Source organism: Pristis pectinata, chromosome 26 (assembly GCF_009764475.1).
Source record: "Pristis pectinata isolate sPriPec2 chromosome 26, sPriPec2.1.pri, whole genome shotgun sequence".
NCBI classification, from domain to species: Eukaryota; Metazoa; Chordata; class Chondrichthyes; order Rhinopristiformes; family Pristidae; genus Pristis; species Pristis pectinata.
The window spans coordinates 17,026,448-17,045,397 of NC_067430.1; the positions used below are offsets into that span (position 1 = coordinate 17,026,448).

The 18,950-nt window shown below is 42.2% G+C and overlaps 2 protein-coding genes across 7 annotated transcripts in view; one reads left to right on the forward strand and one right to left on the reverse strand.

The window, feature by feature from the left end:
- On the reverse strand, positions 1 to 14,761 carry mthfr (methylenetetrahydrofolate reductase (NAD(P)H)). Of its 6 annotated transcripts, XM_052039285.1 has the most exons (14): positions 14,428 to 14,761; positions 14,151 to 14,277; positions 12,783 to 12,847; positions 10,239 to 10,466; positions 7,230 to 7,468; positions 6,462 to 6,572; positions 6,177 to 6,370; positions 5,733 to 5,983; positions 5,265 to 5,399; positions 4,583 to 4,763; positions 2,995 to 3,177; positions 2,748 to 2,849; positions 2,131 to 2,250; positions 1 to 1,744 (listed from the first exon to the last, which is right to left on the reverse strand). In XM_052039285.1, the coding sequence occupies exons 4-14, from the start codon at positions 10,454 to 10,456 to the stop codon at positions 1,514 to 1,516; spliced, it is 1,965 nt and encodes a 654-aa protein (XP_051895245.1). In that variant the 5' UTR covers positions 10,457 to 10,466; positions 12,783 to 12,847; positions 14,151 to 14,277; positions 14,428 to 14,761; the 3' UTR covers positions 1 to 1,513. The 6 variants fall into 6 exon arrangements, with proteins under 6 accessions (XP_051895245.1, XP_051895247.1, XP_051895241.1 ...); XM_052039287.1 differs by lacking the exon at positions 14,151 to 14,277 and having other exon boundaries at positions 10 to 1,744; positions 14,428 to 14,746; XM_052039281.1 differs by lacking the exon at positions 14,151 to 14,277 and having other exon boundaries at positions 18 to 1,744; positions 14,327 to 14,736.
- A 167-nt stretch (positions 14,762 to 14,928) lies between these two features.
- The window catches only part of clcn6 (chloride channel 6), a 39,375-nt gene continuing 35,353 nt past the window's right edge, over positions 14,929 to 18,950 (forward strand). Inside the window, exons 1-2 of the mRNA XM_052039187.1 lie at positions 14,929 to 15,021; positions 17,241 to 17,300. Coding sequence (XP_051895147.1) covers positions 14,944 to 15,021; positions 17,241 to 17,300 — 138 coding nt within the window. The 5' untranslated portion in view covers positions 14,929 to 14,943. The remainder of the gene's footprint in view (positions 15,022 to 17,240; positions 17,301 to 18,950) is intronic.

Genomic DNA, 18,950 nt, shown 5'->3' on the forward strand with positions numbered 1-18,950 from the left:
AAGTGCTTTGCCACCAATGTACTTTATTTGAAGTCTCTGTTCAAATTCAGAAATACAGCACCAATTTATACATTCAAGCTCCCATAAAAGCACTTTGATAAAAACATGACTTTATATCTCTCTCTAATGACTTCAACACAGAGCTCTTAGTTGGTACTCCACTGCTGTTGGTTTGAAGATGCTGTCTGCACCCTCAAGACAAACATAAAAGAATCCCATGACACGATCTGGAAGAACAGTCGGGAGCTTTTCCTGGAGTCCTGATCAATGTAATTCTTCACATCCCCAAGAGCTACTCAGATTATTCCCTTAGACCCTACATGTGGGAGGTGTTGGAATCCATGAAGAGGAACATTTTACATTACACAACTTTACAGTCATACTTATGCTGAGACCCCACACTGTCACTGATTCCTAGTTATAGAAATATACTGCATCTCAGCAGTCAGCAATATGCTTTGCCTCAACAGTATTAGCTAATTTAAGACTGTTTCTAAACTAAGTTTAAACCAGGGTTATGTGTTATTTTAATACCTGGATATATCAAGACATGTTCATACCACATTGCAAAAAAAGCATTTTTACTGTCTTTTTGACATTTGCTGGAAGACAAGTATGAAAACAGGAAGAGATGAGAATTATCCAAGAAGTGAATAGCTGGTGGCAGGTAATGTCTTGGAGTACATCTAAATTGAAAGCTGTTGGTTCTGTCGGTTAGAGTTGTAAAAGTTTTTGCTCCTCACAGTACTCCTGCCCTCTCTCTGACCTCACCACTGAACTTCACAATATGGGTTTATAGTGAGACAATAGTATTGGCTCAGGGTCATTATTGAATGGAAGGGGTCCAGGTAGTGTTGATCACAACCCCCTATTACCAGGGACACCTGCCTCTACTGCTGACATGTACATTATTTGTTCCATGTCCCTTTCTCTTGGAGTGACATTTCTGGTGAGTGTCTCAGTTATTACACAGTGCAACAAGCCCTAGGTGTGTATGAAGTGGGAAAGGGAGGTAAACAAGCAACAGAAATTGCCTGCTCTAATTAGACTAGAGAATACTGAATGATACAACTTTGGATATTTGGCAAAACCAGTCAGGCTTCAGGTGAGATTTACTAACTCTTGCTGAGTACTCGCCAGTACCTCCAAATGTAAAATTGTCATTTGGAACATTAACAGTTGGAACATTTGAGCTCAGCCCCCCCTAGAACAATGGAGATATGGAGACATAATAGATAATCTCCCAAAAACAGACCTCACCAGAACTAAGACCTTAGTCAATCCTGTCCTTCTGCTGAAAACTGTACAAATACTGCAAGTTCACAGTGCAAAGCAACAAGCATCACAGCAAACACAGCACCAAACACCATCAGAAGTCCATTCTTGTTCAGTTAAGGAACTTCCTGGTTTGCACACAGAAGACTGAGATAAGGTATTCCTCCCACATAAGGCCCAGCAGTCATCAGAATTTAAGGCCCATTTTACATTGCAAGTTTTCTTGGACATTGAGATCTCATGGCTCCACTGGCAAGTCACAAGCTGGAGAACTAGGAGTCTTTTCTGATGCCTTTAACTTAAAGACATCATCAATAACCTGCCAGAGACAGTTCTCAAGTGGAAAGTCATTATCCACAAGATTGACCAGGTAATAGTGATCATGAATATCTTGAATTATCTGTTGAGAACGAGAGCCAGTCGGATACAGTTTCCCCCATTGCTCAATCCATAGGGCAAAGGCTTCATCCTGAGAACAAATCACAGTGTTATCAAGTCTGCCAACTGCTTCCTTCTCCCCACCCCACAAACACAGACATTCCCTTTCTCTACACTCCAAAAGTATTTCTCTTTTTTATGCCAGCTAAAGCAACTTGTGGACCAGGATATTAGTGGAAATGTTGGAAAGAAATTATTGTTGGTTATCCTAATGGAAAGGGGTTGTGCCATATTTCTGTCTTGTTAACCACTCAAAATAACAGATGAATCCCAGAGCAGTGCTTTAGGAGCTGTCACACATAGATAGCTAACTGAGGCCAACTGCAGCGAAAAGACATGGAATTTATTTATTGCCACTTCTTTACAAAGCAAACCAGTTGTTTTTTTAAATCCTTCATAAGGTTTGATTCTTATTACCTTCCAGTACATGAAGCTGATGGGATCGACCACTGTGGGCTGAATTATCTCACGTCCTGGAAAGATACCCCATGTCACCGCAATTGGCTGCATGTCAAAAGCATTATTTATATTCTCACCCTGCAAAAAGGTTACAAATGGGCCAAGGTTAGCTTACGAAGCAGACAGAAAACAGCTGTAATCCTTACTAGCCAGGTTAGGTTGTACAACAACAATACGACATCTGAGTAACAGTCTGAAAATCAACACAGTGTTCTATAAAGTGGGTTGTTACCAATTTACTTTCCTTGGTGTTCATGTACACTGCAAACATCAATGTAACACAATCTGCTGTTCCTCCACTACCAGATTCAATTCAGGCTGGTTTGTTGGTCTCAGTGAAAGTCCCTTTAGACCAAAGGAGCTGTCAGTCTTATACCGGTTGAGTACCACTATCATCATTGATGATAATGAGTGGGAGATGAGTTATGTTACCCTGCAGTCACTCTATTAATGTGAAATAAAGGAACAAACTTTTCACCTTGACTTCTAGCACCTTTTCTTACAGAACAAGTGAAATTTGATTACTGCTTTTAATCCAGGATTTGAGATCCAATCTGTGATCCGCTATCCCTTACCTTCACGTTTACAATCTGGTAGTTCACACGCATTTCATACTTCTTCAGAACTTTGAGTAGAGTAGATATATTTTCAGAGGAGGTGAAAAACTCAAGGTAAGCCTAAAATAGGAAGAGCAATATTCAGGCAAAGGATGACAAGATTCCTTCGCTTATGGTCTATCTTCACATGGCTGAGTTTCTAAATCAAGGATTTCTGAAACCCCAAAAGGATCTCTTTATTCTCAGAGTATTCTTGTTATCTTACCTTCTGAAATACATAGCCCCCCTCAGGTCCCCAGCCCACAATGGGATCAGTTGAAGGTTTTGCATTAATGTTGGGCTGGGAGTTTATGGTGAGAATTCCCATTTGGTTCACCTTCTCCAGTTCATCCTTCATCAGGGATGTTTCTGATGCCAGGACATCAACATTCCAGGGCAAGCAGGCCACCTGAGAATATACAAACCAGAAGTACTGAGTTTTTTTGTGTTCAAGAACTGAGCTGGCTTGGCTGTTCAAACCCTTGAGCCCTGGTCTCCAAGTGAGAAGATTGCCAGGCTTAAAGTGGCTTACTTCTGTTGGATACGCATTAACTAGCGCTATATATGAATTCTGAGCTGCCACATGTTAATGGGAGACACAAGGTATTAAGAGAAGGGAAGAATGAAAGTGAGAGTAACCAGGTCTGAGGAAATAACTAGGGGGCAATGGCTACTACTCTCTTTTTTGAGAGACAATCAATGGGGAAAAAACTTGCCTTTGGGTCCCAACATCCAAGCTCTTGTCCATTAGAATTTGTTGTTATGTATACTCAAGTTTGAGTCAAGTTTTCTGAACAACTGACCTAAAAATTCTCTTATCCCGAATTTCTCCAACGCTTGGTGACAAAATATCTCATTTACTCAGATATTTGTAAGTTAATTCCATTAGATGTTCTTTGGATATAACTTGAAGAACAGACAAGACCAGACACATGGTATATTGAGGAATCATAGTACAGAAGATTTATTACTTTTGTGAATGTTGCTCAAGTCCTACCTGGGGAAAAAAGTAGTCCTTATACCAGAATGACAAATAGTGCTAGTTAAATTTCCAAGATGTATTGTACTGAAAAACAGTGACCGTCTGAAATATCTACTAATTCTCAAATAAGACACAGGTGTTATAGAAATCAAGGCCTGCACTGGAGGTCATGATGTTCATCAACTCCATATATATTTGCAATCAGTGAACTTATTTTTGATATACATATTCATTCACAGGATGCAGGTGCTGCTGACGAAGCCAACATCTACAGCCCTGCCCTAATTGCTCTTGAACTAAAAGACTAGCTGAGACATTTCAGAGGATGTTAAGAAAAAAACTATATTACCATGGGGATAGAGTCACACATAGGACAGAACAGGTAAAGACACAAGACTTCCTCTCCTGAAAGACATTTACTAATGGGTCTTAACTAAGCTCACTTAGATACGAGTACATTTACAGATACTAGATTTTTAAAAATACAGATTCATTTAATTATTTGAATTTAACAATTTGCACTCAAGTCTCTGGATCATTCCCCCAGGAATCTGCATTATTAAACCGGTAAGAGCAACCATTTTGTTACCTTTACAATATAACCCAGACAAGATGTCAAGCCTCACTTTCCCGCATGTACAACTTAATCTGATATAAGTATAGCTAAATACTTGGTGGTACAAGTTAGAAACAATACATTTTGTTTAAAATGCTATGTTTTCATAAACTGTGATAGGATTTGTAATTTAGCTCTTCTTAGGAACTAGACATAAATTAGTTATTTTATAAATCTTTTGGTTTGTTTTTATTAGGTCACAATTTGTTCTATTACCTTTATCCCATTGCTGTTGGGCTTCCCACTAATATATGCTGTGAAGACGTCAAATATACTTTTTTCATCTACCAATTCTTCTCCCCACATTTTCAGCAATTCCTCCTTGGGACACTTATTCTTCAGATAGAAAAGGTAGTAATCATTCAACTCACCAAATGCAGGAGATGAGGAGTTCCCCCTGAAATATCAAATACAATAAAAACCATACTGCATTGACATTGAGCAACTTATTTCAGGCAAAGCCACCAATATAGAGTTGATTATATCAGTAAACATCTTTTGTATAATTGTTTGCTCAGGAAATTAAGTTCTCTCGTATTGGTGTTGGGGCTATTCAGTAAACTAATATCAATGAGAGAGATCCACACTTTAGTCCATATTCATTCTCAAAATTAAAATGAAAGACTTATACCCACCAGCATTTCAACCTAGCATTCCATCTCATAATGCTCGATCCTGACACAACCCAAACCTGGAAGGATTGAATTGAGAATTGTGTTCCTTGGTGCTTTTCTGCATCAGTTCACATAAATACAGTGGGAAAGTTCCACATGTACCACTACAAAATCCAAGATTGATATCAGGCTAAGTATTTACAAGTGTGAATTTACTAGTGTGACAAGCATTATTCCTATTGCTCTTTAACACAATAAACAGCAGCAGTGATTTATGATTATACCATCTTCCATTTGGGAATTCATCCCAATCCTGGGTTCTATAGATGTAACTCTTCTGTCTTGAAGCCCAAAATATTGGCCGGACATCCTCAACCTTTCGCTTTGGATTGGCACTAATGGTCCACGGCAACGCTCGCCTGGGAGAGCAGAGAGCTGAAGATTAAAAGGTTTTCACACAACTTACGCCATGACAGCTTTTTAAAGAATGGTCCAAAGCTTGGAAATATCTAAATAGTTAATTCCTGGAGTCATCAGAGCACAATTACAGTACCACCATGGTAAAGCAATAATTTCTTTACTGAGAAAATAAACATTGGTGTCCTTTATCAGTAAACCAGAGAAGGCATGTACTTTTAGAACTTAAGTAACTTTTGCAAAAATGTGTAGTTGGCCCATTAAGATTTCTGCTCGCCCGAGCTCTATGAATTGTAGAAATCATGTACACTGTTAGATTTTTAGTTCACGCCCACCTAGGATCCTCAGTCCACAGTCCGAGTCGTTTCAGGATCTCGATGGTTGCCACCTCTCGGTTCAGGGTGTAGAAGTGGAGCCCTGGCACCAACCCTGATTTCAGTAGAACCTTGCACATGTCAGTGGCCAAGTCAATACCATAATTTCTAATAGCATCATCATTATCCTTGATTGAGTCAATGACGTCTTTGATTTCTTGTGGAACCTGCAGCTTGGAGAGTTTGACCAGCTGTCGCAATGAGTGATGACTCTATCACAAGGTAGGAGAAGAATGAGATTAACACATAAATTGCACCAGCAAAAGGACTGAAAAAGTGTTCTCCTGCTAGGGCAAACTGGGTGACATTATTGCTCGTGTATAACTGAGAACGCAAGGCATATCACCAGAGTTTAGGAGGCACACCTGGAAACAGGCTTCTCCTAGGACCTCTATTCACACATACCTGAATGGGAAATATTCCTGGCAGAATGGGGCAAGTAATTCCAATTGCACGACAGTCCTTATAAAATGTCAGGAAGGTCTCAGGTTTGAAGAATAGTTGGGTGATGATAAAGTCTGAACCAGCATCTACCTTTGCTTTCAGGTGGCTGAGATCTTCCTCATAACTGCCACACTCAGGGTGCCCAGTTGGGTAACCTACAAGGAAACAAAATTTAAATCAGCATCTTGCCTCAAACAAGACAGAGAGCGAGATCTAAAGAAACTGGATTTGCAGACCTTAGCTTACCAGCAACACAGATGTCAAAGTAATCACTAAATTCGCAGCGAATGTGCTTGACTAAGTCACTAGCATAATTAAATCCTCCTTCTTCAGTCTTCCACTCATCACCAAGGGGATCTAAAGCATGCAAAACAACAGAAGCTGTTACTGGCTCCTACATTCCATAAACTTTGAACTTTGGTTTCTCATTCCTACCTCCCCATTCTCAACATATTTGCCTAATATGGAAAAAAAATATAGAATAGACTATCACATTTAAATTATTTAAATGCAGGGCTAATTGGTTGACAATGAATAATAGACTCTCCCTCATCTCCGCAGCAAACAGCGTTTTACTGTGATGCTATTGCTTACAGGAAGCTGGTAAATATTTCACAACAATTGGGTCTATGGTTTCCCTTCCTCTCCCCAGTGTTATTTGCCCAGCAAGTCCAATAGGAAAATAACCTCAGTTTTATTCTGTTGTATACCTCACAGATCCAGGAATATGACCCGAGACAATATCTGGATAATGCCACAGAAAAGGGATTTGCTCAATAACCTATTGACCTCTTCCCACGAGCCAGAGATCTATTACTCATCACCTTTGCTATACCCATGGAGGTTAGAATTAATGTAGGCAACAGAAGGCAGGCTGGATTCACTGATATACATCAAGCTTGGAGATGGGAAACCAGAAGATTCCCTGCTGCAGGTGTGGGAAGTGGGGTGGTGACAGGGGAGGGAAATGAGTTACGGAAGAGGTTAAAAACGAAACACAGTTCAGCATCTTACCCCCACGAAGTGCAAGTATGTTCTTCAACCCGAGGCTACGAGCTTTCTGCAGGTGCTGTGTGATCTGATCCTTGGTTTGGTTACAGCAGGTTAGGTGCAGCAATGTCTCCAGGCCACAGTAATTTACCGCTGTGCTGGCAATGGTCATGGAAGAAGTCTCTTTGTCACCACCTGGGTCTCCAGCAGGATGCCAGGTGACATCAATGAAGAGCGGCCCACCAACAGCCATATGGTCAAACCTAATCAAACAAAGGTCACGGTCAACAAGTCACAACGCAACACCAATCACAAGATCCCAACTACAGCTCACCCAATGGTTCAGCAAGTTTATCCAGGGAGCTGGGCAAATCAGGAGAATGATTAGCCGGTGCCTGGTAACCTGATCTGCACCAAGGCGAGAGTAGAAATGGGACATTTAACCTCAGTACTCCCTAGTTACCTAGAAAGCAATTAAACAAGTCACTGTCCTGATCCAAAGTTTCAAAGTAAACATTTGGTTCAATTGTGATGTTTCTACCAACGTGTATCTTAGGCTTATATTTTGATACAGGATAAAGGATCTGTATCTCAGTGAAAGTATCACTTCCAGAAAAGGCCAGGATCCAATGGAACGGCATGTAGACCAAGTTAGTACCTTCAAGGCAGTCTTTTGACAGGAGAAAGGGAAAATTAGAAAATGACTGCAATATTAGATCAGCCACAACCACAAAGCACACAGGGGGCTAAGTATTCAGCAAGGACACTGTGGCCCCCTTGTATTGATTTCTTGCAGACTGATGCATCACAGGGAGTCATGACCTCCAATCAGTGATGCAATGAACTTGCACCAGCTGCAGTGCGCTGTACCACAGGAATCATCAATTTAAACAGCAACTGCTCCTGTACACAGCCACATCACACCAACAGACAGCACTTGCTCCAGCAACAATCCCAATCGAAGGCACCCACTCCAGTCCCTTGTTCTAGAACTCACTGTGGAATGCAGCAACAACTAATTATCACTTCAAGAGATACAGGTATCTTACTCCTTTTGGCAATATGTATGCAAAATACTCCAACGAGAAAAACAGTTCCAGAAATCACTCAAATTTACTTCCAAACAGGATCTAGATTAGAAATTGCAGTACATGCAATATTGACTGCAGATAATGATTATCTTAAGACAGATTGCGCAATGTAACTATTCCTTCTAGAGTTAAAACAAGGTTTTGCAGAAATTTCCAGAGTCAGTCTGATAAAAGCCCTGAAGTAAACCACATATACTTTGTTTGAACTCCTTGTGATTCATTTTGCAATAGACTTTGTTAAAAGTTAAGAACCCACTAATCAGATACACTTTACAGATGCAAATCAACATGCAATGCCAGAACTGCTCCTGATATCTACTTTCAAGAAAAGGAAGCAGTTTTTCCTCTCACTTCATCCTCCCGCACTTTAAGGCCGCTATTAGCTCTTCAAACCACAGCATCCCTACAGAACCAGTCAGTAGGGAAGGAAATCTGTCTTCCTATCTAACCTAGTCTTTACAAGACTCCACCACCATGGCAATGTGGCCAACTTTTACATGGCCTTTGAAATGACATATCAAGCCACTCAGTAACATCAAATCAGCATGATTAAATACAAGAAAACTAATGGGCTACATTACATTGACCTAGGCACTGAATTCAGACACAAGGAAGACACTTTCAGCCCCATTAATTTCAACTTCCTTCAGAACAGGATTCCCCAAATCCTTTCCACCATCTTCATTGCACACATTTAGAATGTGATGGAATCCTCTCCACACACAAATTCCAACAACACTAAGAAAGTTGACAGCATCCAGTTGAAAGCAAGCTGCTTGATTGGCACCACTACCTTCACCTTAAATGCTCACTTCCTCCAGCACTGGTACACCATGGTTATGCTGTATACTATCAACAAAATACATGATAAGAACTGGCCACATGTCCAGAAACTAAAAGAGCAAGTACTGCAAACATATGGAAAGCCACCACCTGCAACTTATCATCCAAGTTGTGCAATGTCCTGACTTAAAAATGTGTCACTATTCTTTTATCACTGCCTGATCTAAATTCTGGAACCGTCTTCCATAGTGTTGTTGGGTAACACCTTCACTATGTAGCTACATCGAATCCAGAAAGTGGCCACCACCACCCAGAGTCATAATGTCAAAGAGATATATGGGACAGAAACACACCCTTTGACTCAACTCTTCCAAGCCAACTGTGATGCCCATCTGTGCTAATCCCCTTTGCCCACTTTAGGCCCATATCCCTCTACTCCTTTCATATTCAACTGTCCAAATACCTTTTAAACCCTGCAATTGTACCTGCCTCCATCACTCCCTCTGGCAGCTCATTCCATTTAACCACCACCCAGTGTAGAAAAACTTGCCCCTCAGAAGTCCTTTAAATTTCTCCCCTCTCACCTTAAATCTATGTACTCTAGTTTTAGACTCTCTCTACCCTAGGAAAGAGACTATCTATCCTATCTATGCCCCTACATCCCAATGAGAATAAACCCAATCTCTCCTTACAAGTAAAATCCTCCATTCCAGGAAACATTCTGGTGAATCTCTTCTGCATTCTTTCCAATGCTACCACATCCTTCCTGTAGTGTGGTGATCAGAACTGTACACAGTATTCCCAAGTGCAGCCTGACCAATGTTTTGTACATAACATCCCCAACTCTTATACTCAATGCCTTGGCCTGTGAAGGCAAGCATACCAAATGGCTTCTTCACTACCCTATCCACCTATATTGCCTTTTTCAGGGAGCCAAACTTGCACCCCAAGAACCCTCTCTACATCAACACTCCTGAGGTCTCTGCCATTTATCACAATGTCCACTGCACAATGAATCTGCACCTTTAAAGCACTAAGGGATGGACAAAAAACAGATTGCCAGCAATGCCCACATTCCGTAAATGAATAAAATAGTCAATGAGCCACTTCTTCTCCTGGGCTTGAGTGCCCCTGGCCATTCATTACTGATCAGCCTCACCTGGAGATCAGATTAACAGCACCACTGGCTGTTCGTGGAGGGAAAAACTCCAGGGAGAACCAAGTGTCTCTGGATTCAATACGGCGGCGCATCTTATCCTTGAGTCGGTCAGTATCAGGAGGAGGAGTTGAGCTGCGTGAACTTCCCCTGGAACCATCGCTGGAACCCTCATCAGATTTGGACACACGCCCCATGTCTTTTTGTTCTTCAATCAGCATCAACAGTTACCTGCAAACAGAAAATCCAGCTTCTTAATGAATTGAAACTGCTGATTCCATCCAATAAGTTGCATAAGGAAATGGTGCACAGGTACAAAACTTGTTTGGTAATGTAAGGCCACTCACTATCTTTTCTGATGTTTAAGGTTTGTAGGCTTCTTCCTCTCCTCCTCTCTATCCCACTCCACTCTTCCCATGTGTTTATTGGCTGTGGGTCTTCCAGGGACCAAGTAAATCTACACCTGGCATATTCCAAGTTTCTAACTCACATGGTGAACTGAGCCAAGATTCAGCAAGTAAAAATCTAAAAGCTTCTAATTTCTGATGGTTATTGTTGATCAACTGAGAAATCAAGGCTACCTTTAACACATTTACCTACTTTGAAGATCTGTAGTCAAAAGTGCAGTGGTCCTAGTGGAGCCTCTTCTCAGTGGAAGAATTGACTGTGCCAGCAACCTAAGTCACCATTTTACTCCCTCACATAACACATATTTCCACCAGGTATAAATGAGACGCTCAGATGCCCAGAAATCCTCACAACTGATCCAACATTGGGCAGCATATCTTACAAATGATAACCAACTGAATGGTGTTGCTATTTGAAGGAAGATATCTTGAATTTGTAATCCAGATAAGATTTGTAAATAGTAAGCTGAGTCACTTCTCAAACTCATTCAGCCTTTCAATGGGAGTAGGACTGATATGCAACTTGACTCATATATATCCCTCCCTACACCTTCAATGAGAGACTGCAATAAGGGTGAGTAGATGGGGAAAGAAGCAAGACCTGAAGACATCAGACAGGAAGGGACTGGGGTTGTGGCTGCAAGAATGACATTCACTGTATCGACTGTTAGCTCCACGCTGTTAAACCTTGGGTCCAGCCATTCAGTCAGCTTCTCATTTCTCTGTCACCATCTGCACTTTTTCAAATAACATCTGTACAAGAAATATTGAAGGATGCAATCTCAGGGTAGAAATTAACAAATCAAACTCCTTCCTTTTCCCAAATCCCACTGACCTTATTCCCACACAGCCCCTTGTTCTCTCTGCACCACCGCACCCCCCTTGCAGACCCTCATTCTGTCGAGTATCTCCCCTTTATCCACATCTCCCTGTGAGTATCTTCTCTTCCTCAATCCTGTGCCATCTTCCCAATTCTCACCCCCCCCACCCCACACACACACTCCCTGAAGTTACCTTTTGGGATCGGAAGTCTCACACTTGCAACTGAAAAATTGACAGAATTAGCAAACTACGCAAGTACAATCCATCAGAGCACACACATCCATCTCTACACTCTCTCTCACTCCCTCTTCTTTTTTCTTTCTGCTTCCTTCTTCTCATTGTGTTTTCCCAATTGGCGCCAAGGATACAAAAGATATCTTTCCCCATCATATCGTTGCACTGTACCATGTCACTTTAAAGAGCATGGCCCCTTTTATTGGGGGAAATCACAATCTATTGAACTCACATACACAAAGGTGAACTCCACACACACAACGAACAAAAGTAGACTCTCAGACAGCAGACCCCATTCTCTTACAGAGTGCAAAGACCTTGCACATATAGATTACACACACACTCCATCTCTGAATAATTTATTATGTAGCTGAACATTTTATTAGATTGTCTCTACATATGCCTGAAACTATCTCCTCCCACAGCTCTGGAAAATCAGGGTGCAAATGTGTTATGCTTTCATTTCATCTACAGAACATTATTTCCCTAACCCAAGGAAAAGGAAATCTCTCTTCTGAACCAGCGACTCTTGGATTAAAATCCTGCTTTGGAAACAAAACAAAATCTAGGCCAAACTAAAATCCTCTACACCCCACCCATCACTCACAGCCAAACACTGAAACTGCAATGCACTCATCCTAACACAGATCCTGCAGCCTTTTATGCTACACTGCTTATTCCATTGGTCTGGAGAAAGGGCACATAAATTCAAAAGGGTAGTCAGAAATGTACACTTCATGTAACAACACTCAGAAACTCATGAAGAAATGCAAATCCTCAAGTTGGGAGTTACTGCTGATAAAATTATATCCTTGCTGCCTTGATATTACAATGTAGCTAATTAGGTAACAACCATCAGAAGGTTACACCATCAATTCTGAACTTCCCAAAACAAGTGCTTGTGACGGCAACCTGCAACATTTAGTGCCCCAATCTGAGATTGTGACTGAACCCACCGGACTGAGAATGATTCACATTTTCATGTCTCAAAGAGCATTTGAAGCTCTAACATTACACATTTGGAGTTCAGTGACAGCAAAAGATTAATGTAGTTCGCTTAATGACAAATCACTAACCCACTTACTCTTCTACTGCAGACTCAGATGCCATCCGAAACCCAACTCCCATAATTGGTCTTCAGTAGACATGCTGTAAAATGAATGGCAAGCTGAATTTAAGAGATCCAATCTCATCGAAGACTGAATAACCTCTATTCTTAGACGCAGAAACAGATGCTCACAAGCTCTACCACCTGCTGGCAAGAGCACCAAAAGCAGGACTGAATCCTATTAACTGAAAACTATCCTCAGAGTAACAACACAAAACAATTCACTGAGTAGACAAAAACAGACCACAAGTATAGGCCATGTTTTTTCTAATATATCAAATTATGCCACAACCAATCTTCTCTGCTCCAAGAATTGCTTCCCTAACCTTTTGAAGTAAGTTAGAATATAGTGTGTAGTTTTGACCTCTGTACTGAAGGAAAGATAAACATGGACAATCTAGATTCATTAGATTAATTCAAGGGTTTGGGGGGGGGGATTATCTCAGGGGTATTGAGTGGGAGAGTTTCTACTCCCTGGAGTTAAGAATGAGGAGTGATCTTATTGAAAGATTTGACAGAGTGAAGCAACACACAAAAAGCAAGAAGAATTCAGCGGGTCTGGAAGCATCTATAGAGGGAAATGGACAGTCGACGTTTCGGATCGAGACCCTTCATCAGGACAGAGTGGCTGGTGTCCTAGTTGCAGAACAGTAGAGCAGTGGGACAGTGCTAGGTAATGGCGGGGGCGGGGTGTCAGCCATTCAGAAATGCTGAGGAGATATTCCTTCAGTGAAGACGTTTGTCAATTATTGAAATCTCTGTAATTTCAACCCCAGAGAGTTTTGGGTCCTCAGCTGCTGAATACATTAAAAGTCAAAATCAACGCATTTTTGAATTCCCAGGAACAGGGGCGAATCATGCAGGAAAGTGGACTTTGGAGACAGAATAGCATGATTTTACTGAATGGTGGAATAGGTTTGACGGGTCACGTGAAAGTTAAAATCTGCAGATGTTGGGAATTCGAAATAAAAACAGGAAATGGTGTTTCAACACTCGATAGCCGTGGAAAGACAATCGGAGTTTACTTTTTATGTGCATGGGCCCTGTAACCCCCTCATGCATTTCTTATATTCGTGTCTATCTGAAGTCCTTCATCCCTGGTATCATGATGCACCCTTCCTTCCCTTTGTCTTCATGGCTATTTCAGAAACCCCATATCCAATGTGCATTCTCACAAACCTCTCAGATTTTCATGCCGCTGTCAAAAACCCCAAGTTGTTCTTTCCCTGAACCCCGTTCATAGTTCCACAACGCCCATGTTCTTTTCATAGCTTTCCTGTCAAAACAAAACTACTCAGCCCTCTCTGCGGTACACCTCTTCTGTCCCTCGTCCACTTATCTCACCAGTCTCGAAGTCGGTCTCCTCGACGTTTGATGTATCACGATACGAAATCAGCACTCCAGAGTCGGAATTAGCTGATTTCAGTGGTAGTGAAGGAGGTTTACGCGTTTAACCACTTTCGCACCAGTCCTGGAAATATTAGTTGGGTCAGTATTTTAGTGACTTCACTCCAACCTACTTGTGGAACCGTTGAAACATTTTCGAGTCGAGTAGACACCCTCCGATATCCACTAGCGTCTCCCCCCTTCCCACTGACGTGCGGAACAGAATCACCACTACCTTTAAATCCAGAAGGATGCAGTCAGTCACACATTCCCCCTGGCTTCAACCGAGGGATCGACAAACGCAATCTTTTGCCTGCCCCAGAGCCAAACTTCGGCAAGAAGGCAAACTCGTCCCGGACTCTGCGAATGAGTGAGGTCAACCAGCCAGGATCCAGCCCAGCTCGCCTCCCGGTCTGTCACACACACCCTCCCCTAACTAACTGTGTCTGCAGCCAGATCCCAACCACTCTCCCGTCAGCCCGCCACTGCTAACCCCCGGCCCCACACACAACCACTGCAGCCCATCACACCGGCCGTCACTGAATTCCCGCAAACCGGCGCCCACATCCTCGTCTTCCCCCCACGGCGCATGCGCACCGTCGGACACGCGCATCGCGCCCCGCTGGGCTCGCGCTCGCAGAGAGCCACTCTCCCTCCGTGTGACTGGTCGATTCCAAGCACGTGAGCGAGGTCTGTGGGTGGCCCTGTCTGTCACGTGGGACGTGGGAGGGGGTGGGTCACATGGGCGGCGATGGCGAGTGGTCGAGGTCTGCGGCGGGGTTGCTGTTGCTGCTGTGGGGAGAGGGAGGGCCGGAGCCCCGAGGAGCTGGTGAGTGATGGCCAGCGGGTCGGGTTTCCTCGCTGCTTTGGCGTGGGCACCGGGACGGGGTTGGCCCCTTTGCCCCATAAAGCGATCGCGGTCTAGGGGGTGAATGAAAGCTCCACAGTCGCTTCCCCAGGCTGACACCTGCCCCCAGGCTCTGCATTTGCATCGGGCATTTTCCAGCCGTTGTCTCGGCTTCCCACATCCGCACACCGGGCATTCTTCCCGTGTGGCTGCTGTGGGCTGCATCATTGCAAAGTCCGACCAAATGAATAGATGGGCCGTTTTTGATTTCACAGGTAGTGGCGAGTAGATCATTGCAAGCGTGTGGAGGCTTCAAACAGATATAGCATGACTGGGCAAAAGAGGTGGCAGGTGGAGTACAATGTAGGGAAGTGTCAAATTATTCACAATGGTAGGGCGAAAAGAAAAGCAGAACATGCATTGAAAAGTGAATAGATGTTGGTAATGAAGAAGGTTTTGAGGGCTTTGTACACAGCTCATGAAGTTAACATTGCAGGTATAGGGATAATTAGAGCAAATTGTACGTTTTCCTTATTGCCAAAGTGTTGCCATTTAAAGATTAAGGAAATGCTTCTGCAATTATGTCAGGCTTAAGTGAAACTGCACATGGAGTTCTGTGTATAATTTTGGTTTCCTTGTGTATGGATGCATATATTTGTCTTAAAGGATATGGAATTAAGATCTTTTTTAGCTTGAATCATGAGATGAGAGACCCATCCATGAGGGGAAAATGAGTAGAATATTCTCTAGAGTTCTGAAAAAATGAGAGGTCATCTCACTGAAGTTATAGCATTCTTAGGGAGATGCTGAGAGGCAGTTTTCTCCAGCTAAGGAGACTAGAACTGAGGGTTACAGTGTGTTACTTAGTCATTTAGGATTGAGTTAAGAACTTGCATGTTTGGATATCTTTGGAATTCTTTCACGGAGGGCTGTGGTTGTTCAGATATGTTCAAATCACATCAATAAACTTTCAGGAATTGAAGAATATGGAGATCAGACTGTAATGTTGTAGAGTCATTGAATATACAAAACAGAAGCAAGTGATTTGGCCTTCTGTGCCAATTAATAAAGGGCTATTTAGGCAAATCCCACTTTCCAGCTCTCAGTTTGTAGTCTCATAGGATGTAGCTCAGGAATTTTTCATCTTCAGTTTTTTTTTTGCCTTTAAAGAATTGAGGTCCAGATCCAGCCCACCTTGGGAACAAAACATTTTCATCACTGTCATTGTAATCCTTTACCAATATCTTAAATCCATTCCCTTGTGTGGAGTGAATGTTGAAGTTCTGCTCCAAAGCCAAATACACTTAGGGGCAGATCAAGCTTAAGGGGTTGAATGTGCTACTCTTAGTTCTTCTGCTTTTTCCCCCAAAGGTTTCGCTGAACCAGATGAAACTCTTGGAACGTGTGTTGTAATGTCCAAGATTAGCTGTGGGGCCTGAATAGTTCCATCATTTCTGGGCTTGCTGATGGGATGGATTTGTTACAGAAAGATAGTAAATCATTGCAATATTATCCAGAAGTTGAGGCGAGGAGTAGTTTTGCAGGGTTTTAGTCCCCAGTATATGGATGACGGTGGAACATTGGAGTGTAACAGCTTCTGGGCAGCAGGGTAAAAGTGTGACAGGGCTGGGGGTAGGGTGGTATTGGAAGATTAGTCTTGGTCAGCAGAGTGATAGTAATTGGTACCGGAAGAGTTGATAAATTGCAGAAGACTAATAGTGAAATTGTTGTCCTCTGCTTAGTGCCCTGATTGCACAATAGATATTGTGAAAATATCCTGAGATTCTTGACTAGCTGATCTAGTATGAAGCTGTAATGATTCTCAATTTAAAAAAGAAAGAAGGAATAATGGCCGTTTGCATTACAGAGTTAAATGTACTGGGAGGAACAATGAGTCGTTTAGTCTCAAGTTTTAGTTAGATCATGGCAAATGTCAGCCTCAACTCCATTTTCCCTTTTCTGTGAATCCCTTGGTACCCTTACCCAAAATCTGGTATCTGGAAGTTTCAGTCCACACCAGCATTGAGTGATGTCTTGGATGGGGCTAATGCAATGGATTGTTGAACTGGCTGTTCATTTTCTGTGAAGCTTTGTTTTTCTGTAACTGTTCTTTTTAAAGTTGGTACCTACATCTTTTGGACTTTTGATTGTCTCATAACTAACTGGGCTGGAAATAATGTAATATTGTATTTTTGTGACAGACTATTCTGGGAGAGACACGGGAGGAAGAAGATGAAATTTTGCCACGCAAAGATTATGAGGTATACAATTGCCTGATGTGGAGGTGCATTCAATTTTTATTTGTTCCTGTTTGTTGCATACCTGCTGCATATAATACTTCAAGGGAAAAAGGGAACAGACACTGGTGCAATGTCCTGCTTTTTATTCCTCATTTTCTTAAGAGTTTTGTCACCCACACTGCTGAGTCGAGCAAAGTAACTGTTGTATATTTCTTTTGTGCCATAGAATTCTCTTTTGAACATAATTAAGCCATGTGTCTGTTTAAATGATTTAATTGCTCCCCCCTTTGCTCATCTGATATTCCTTCCTACTTCTGGGTGGTCCTTTCACCTGTGAGAGGAGTAGTTTTCATCTTGAATAGATGTTGCCCGTTGTTAAATATATAGTACGTTATTACAACCTGAATACGGAGGAACTCTCTTGTATGAAAGTTCTGTCCTTTGCATTGAAGAAAGTGCAGTGTGTGATGGATATTGCAGAAGGTCTGCGTGACGGATTGCTTTATAGCTGAGAATTCCCCTTTTGGAGCCACATGGGCAACTGTATGGCAGCGATTTCAAAGAGCTGCAATAGAGAGCCAGAATAAATTGGTATCCGTAAACCATGCAGCAATGTAGAAATGTATAAAAATTATATCCCAACCTGACGCAATCACAGCTGATCTGATCCAACCCAGGTCCGAGGTGATTTTGTTTTTGCTTTCGGGTTGGAACCTGACACGTAGTAAGATCCCATTGGTCTTGGGTGGGGTGGCAGGTGGATGGGAGGGGGTTGTTGGTTTTTGGATTGGGGGTGGGGGAAAATGATCCTCATTCCCAGCATGTACATCATGTGCGTTTCATCCAAGAGCTGAGGAGGGGGTTACTTTGGTGATCAAACCTTTTCCATTGCCTCAAGAAACTGGATTGGGCCTAGGTCTCCCTTATCTTGGAGAGGAGCAAAGAGCTGGTCCCTCCAGGGGGTGAGCTGTGTTTCTATCCACCTTCTGGTGATTGTTCCCCACCAGTTAATTCTGGATTAAGGGGCTTGGCTGCATTGGTTGCCCCTGCCCCATGATTGAGTCACAGTGTCTAAGCAACCTCAACCTTTTTTAGTGGTTTGTCATTTGGCTTCCTCCTTGACGGGCTTTGGTATACTGACAGATGTATACAACAATTTCGTATGGAGTCAGCCAGTTCCAATTTGAGCTTACTTTTATATCTGAGCCTATAGTTGGGTCATATCAAACTTGGTTCAGGTAACCAGGCCCGACAGCAATATAATCTTAAAAAAAGAATTGTGGTAGTTCACTAATTTAATACTAAGGAATGAGCTACAGACTGGAATTCAATCAAAGGAATTGGGTGGTTATTGCATAGAATAACAGATACCCTGGTGTGAATCAAGTTGAGTTTGGGTGGTTTATATACAGAATAACTGGCCAGTCAGTCAGCACTTGTGGTTCAGGCTATAAGTAGATTTGAACCCTAAGGTTAAATTATAACTTTTAAGTGAGTTGCTAGTTTCTATGCATATTGTTGTTGCGTGCAACTATTTTGATTTTAATTTTGCTCATTCCAAAATGGTGCTAACTGTGGTTCACCATCTTATCCTTAACTGCCTGTTACTACAGATGAAGACACAAAATGCATACCAGAAATATTGGGGAATTGGGGGTTTAAAGAAAGTGA

Coding starts and splice junctions, on each gene's coding strand:
- mthfr (XM_052039285.1), bottom strand. CDS start 10,456: ATGCTGATTGAAGAACAAAAAGACATGGGGCGTGTGTCCAAATCTGAT. Junction 6,573..7,229: donor CATACTTGCACTTCGTGGGG/GTAAGATGCTGA, acceptor TGCATGCTTTAG/ATCCCCTTGGTGATGAGTGG. Junction 1,745..2,130: donor TCAGCTTCATGTACTGGAAG/GTAATAAGAATC, acceptor ATTTGTTCTCAG/GATGAAGCCTTTGCCCTATG.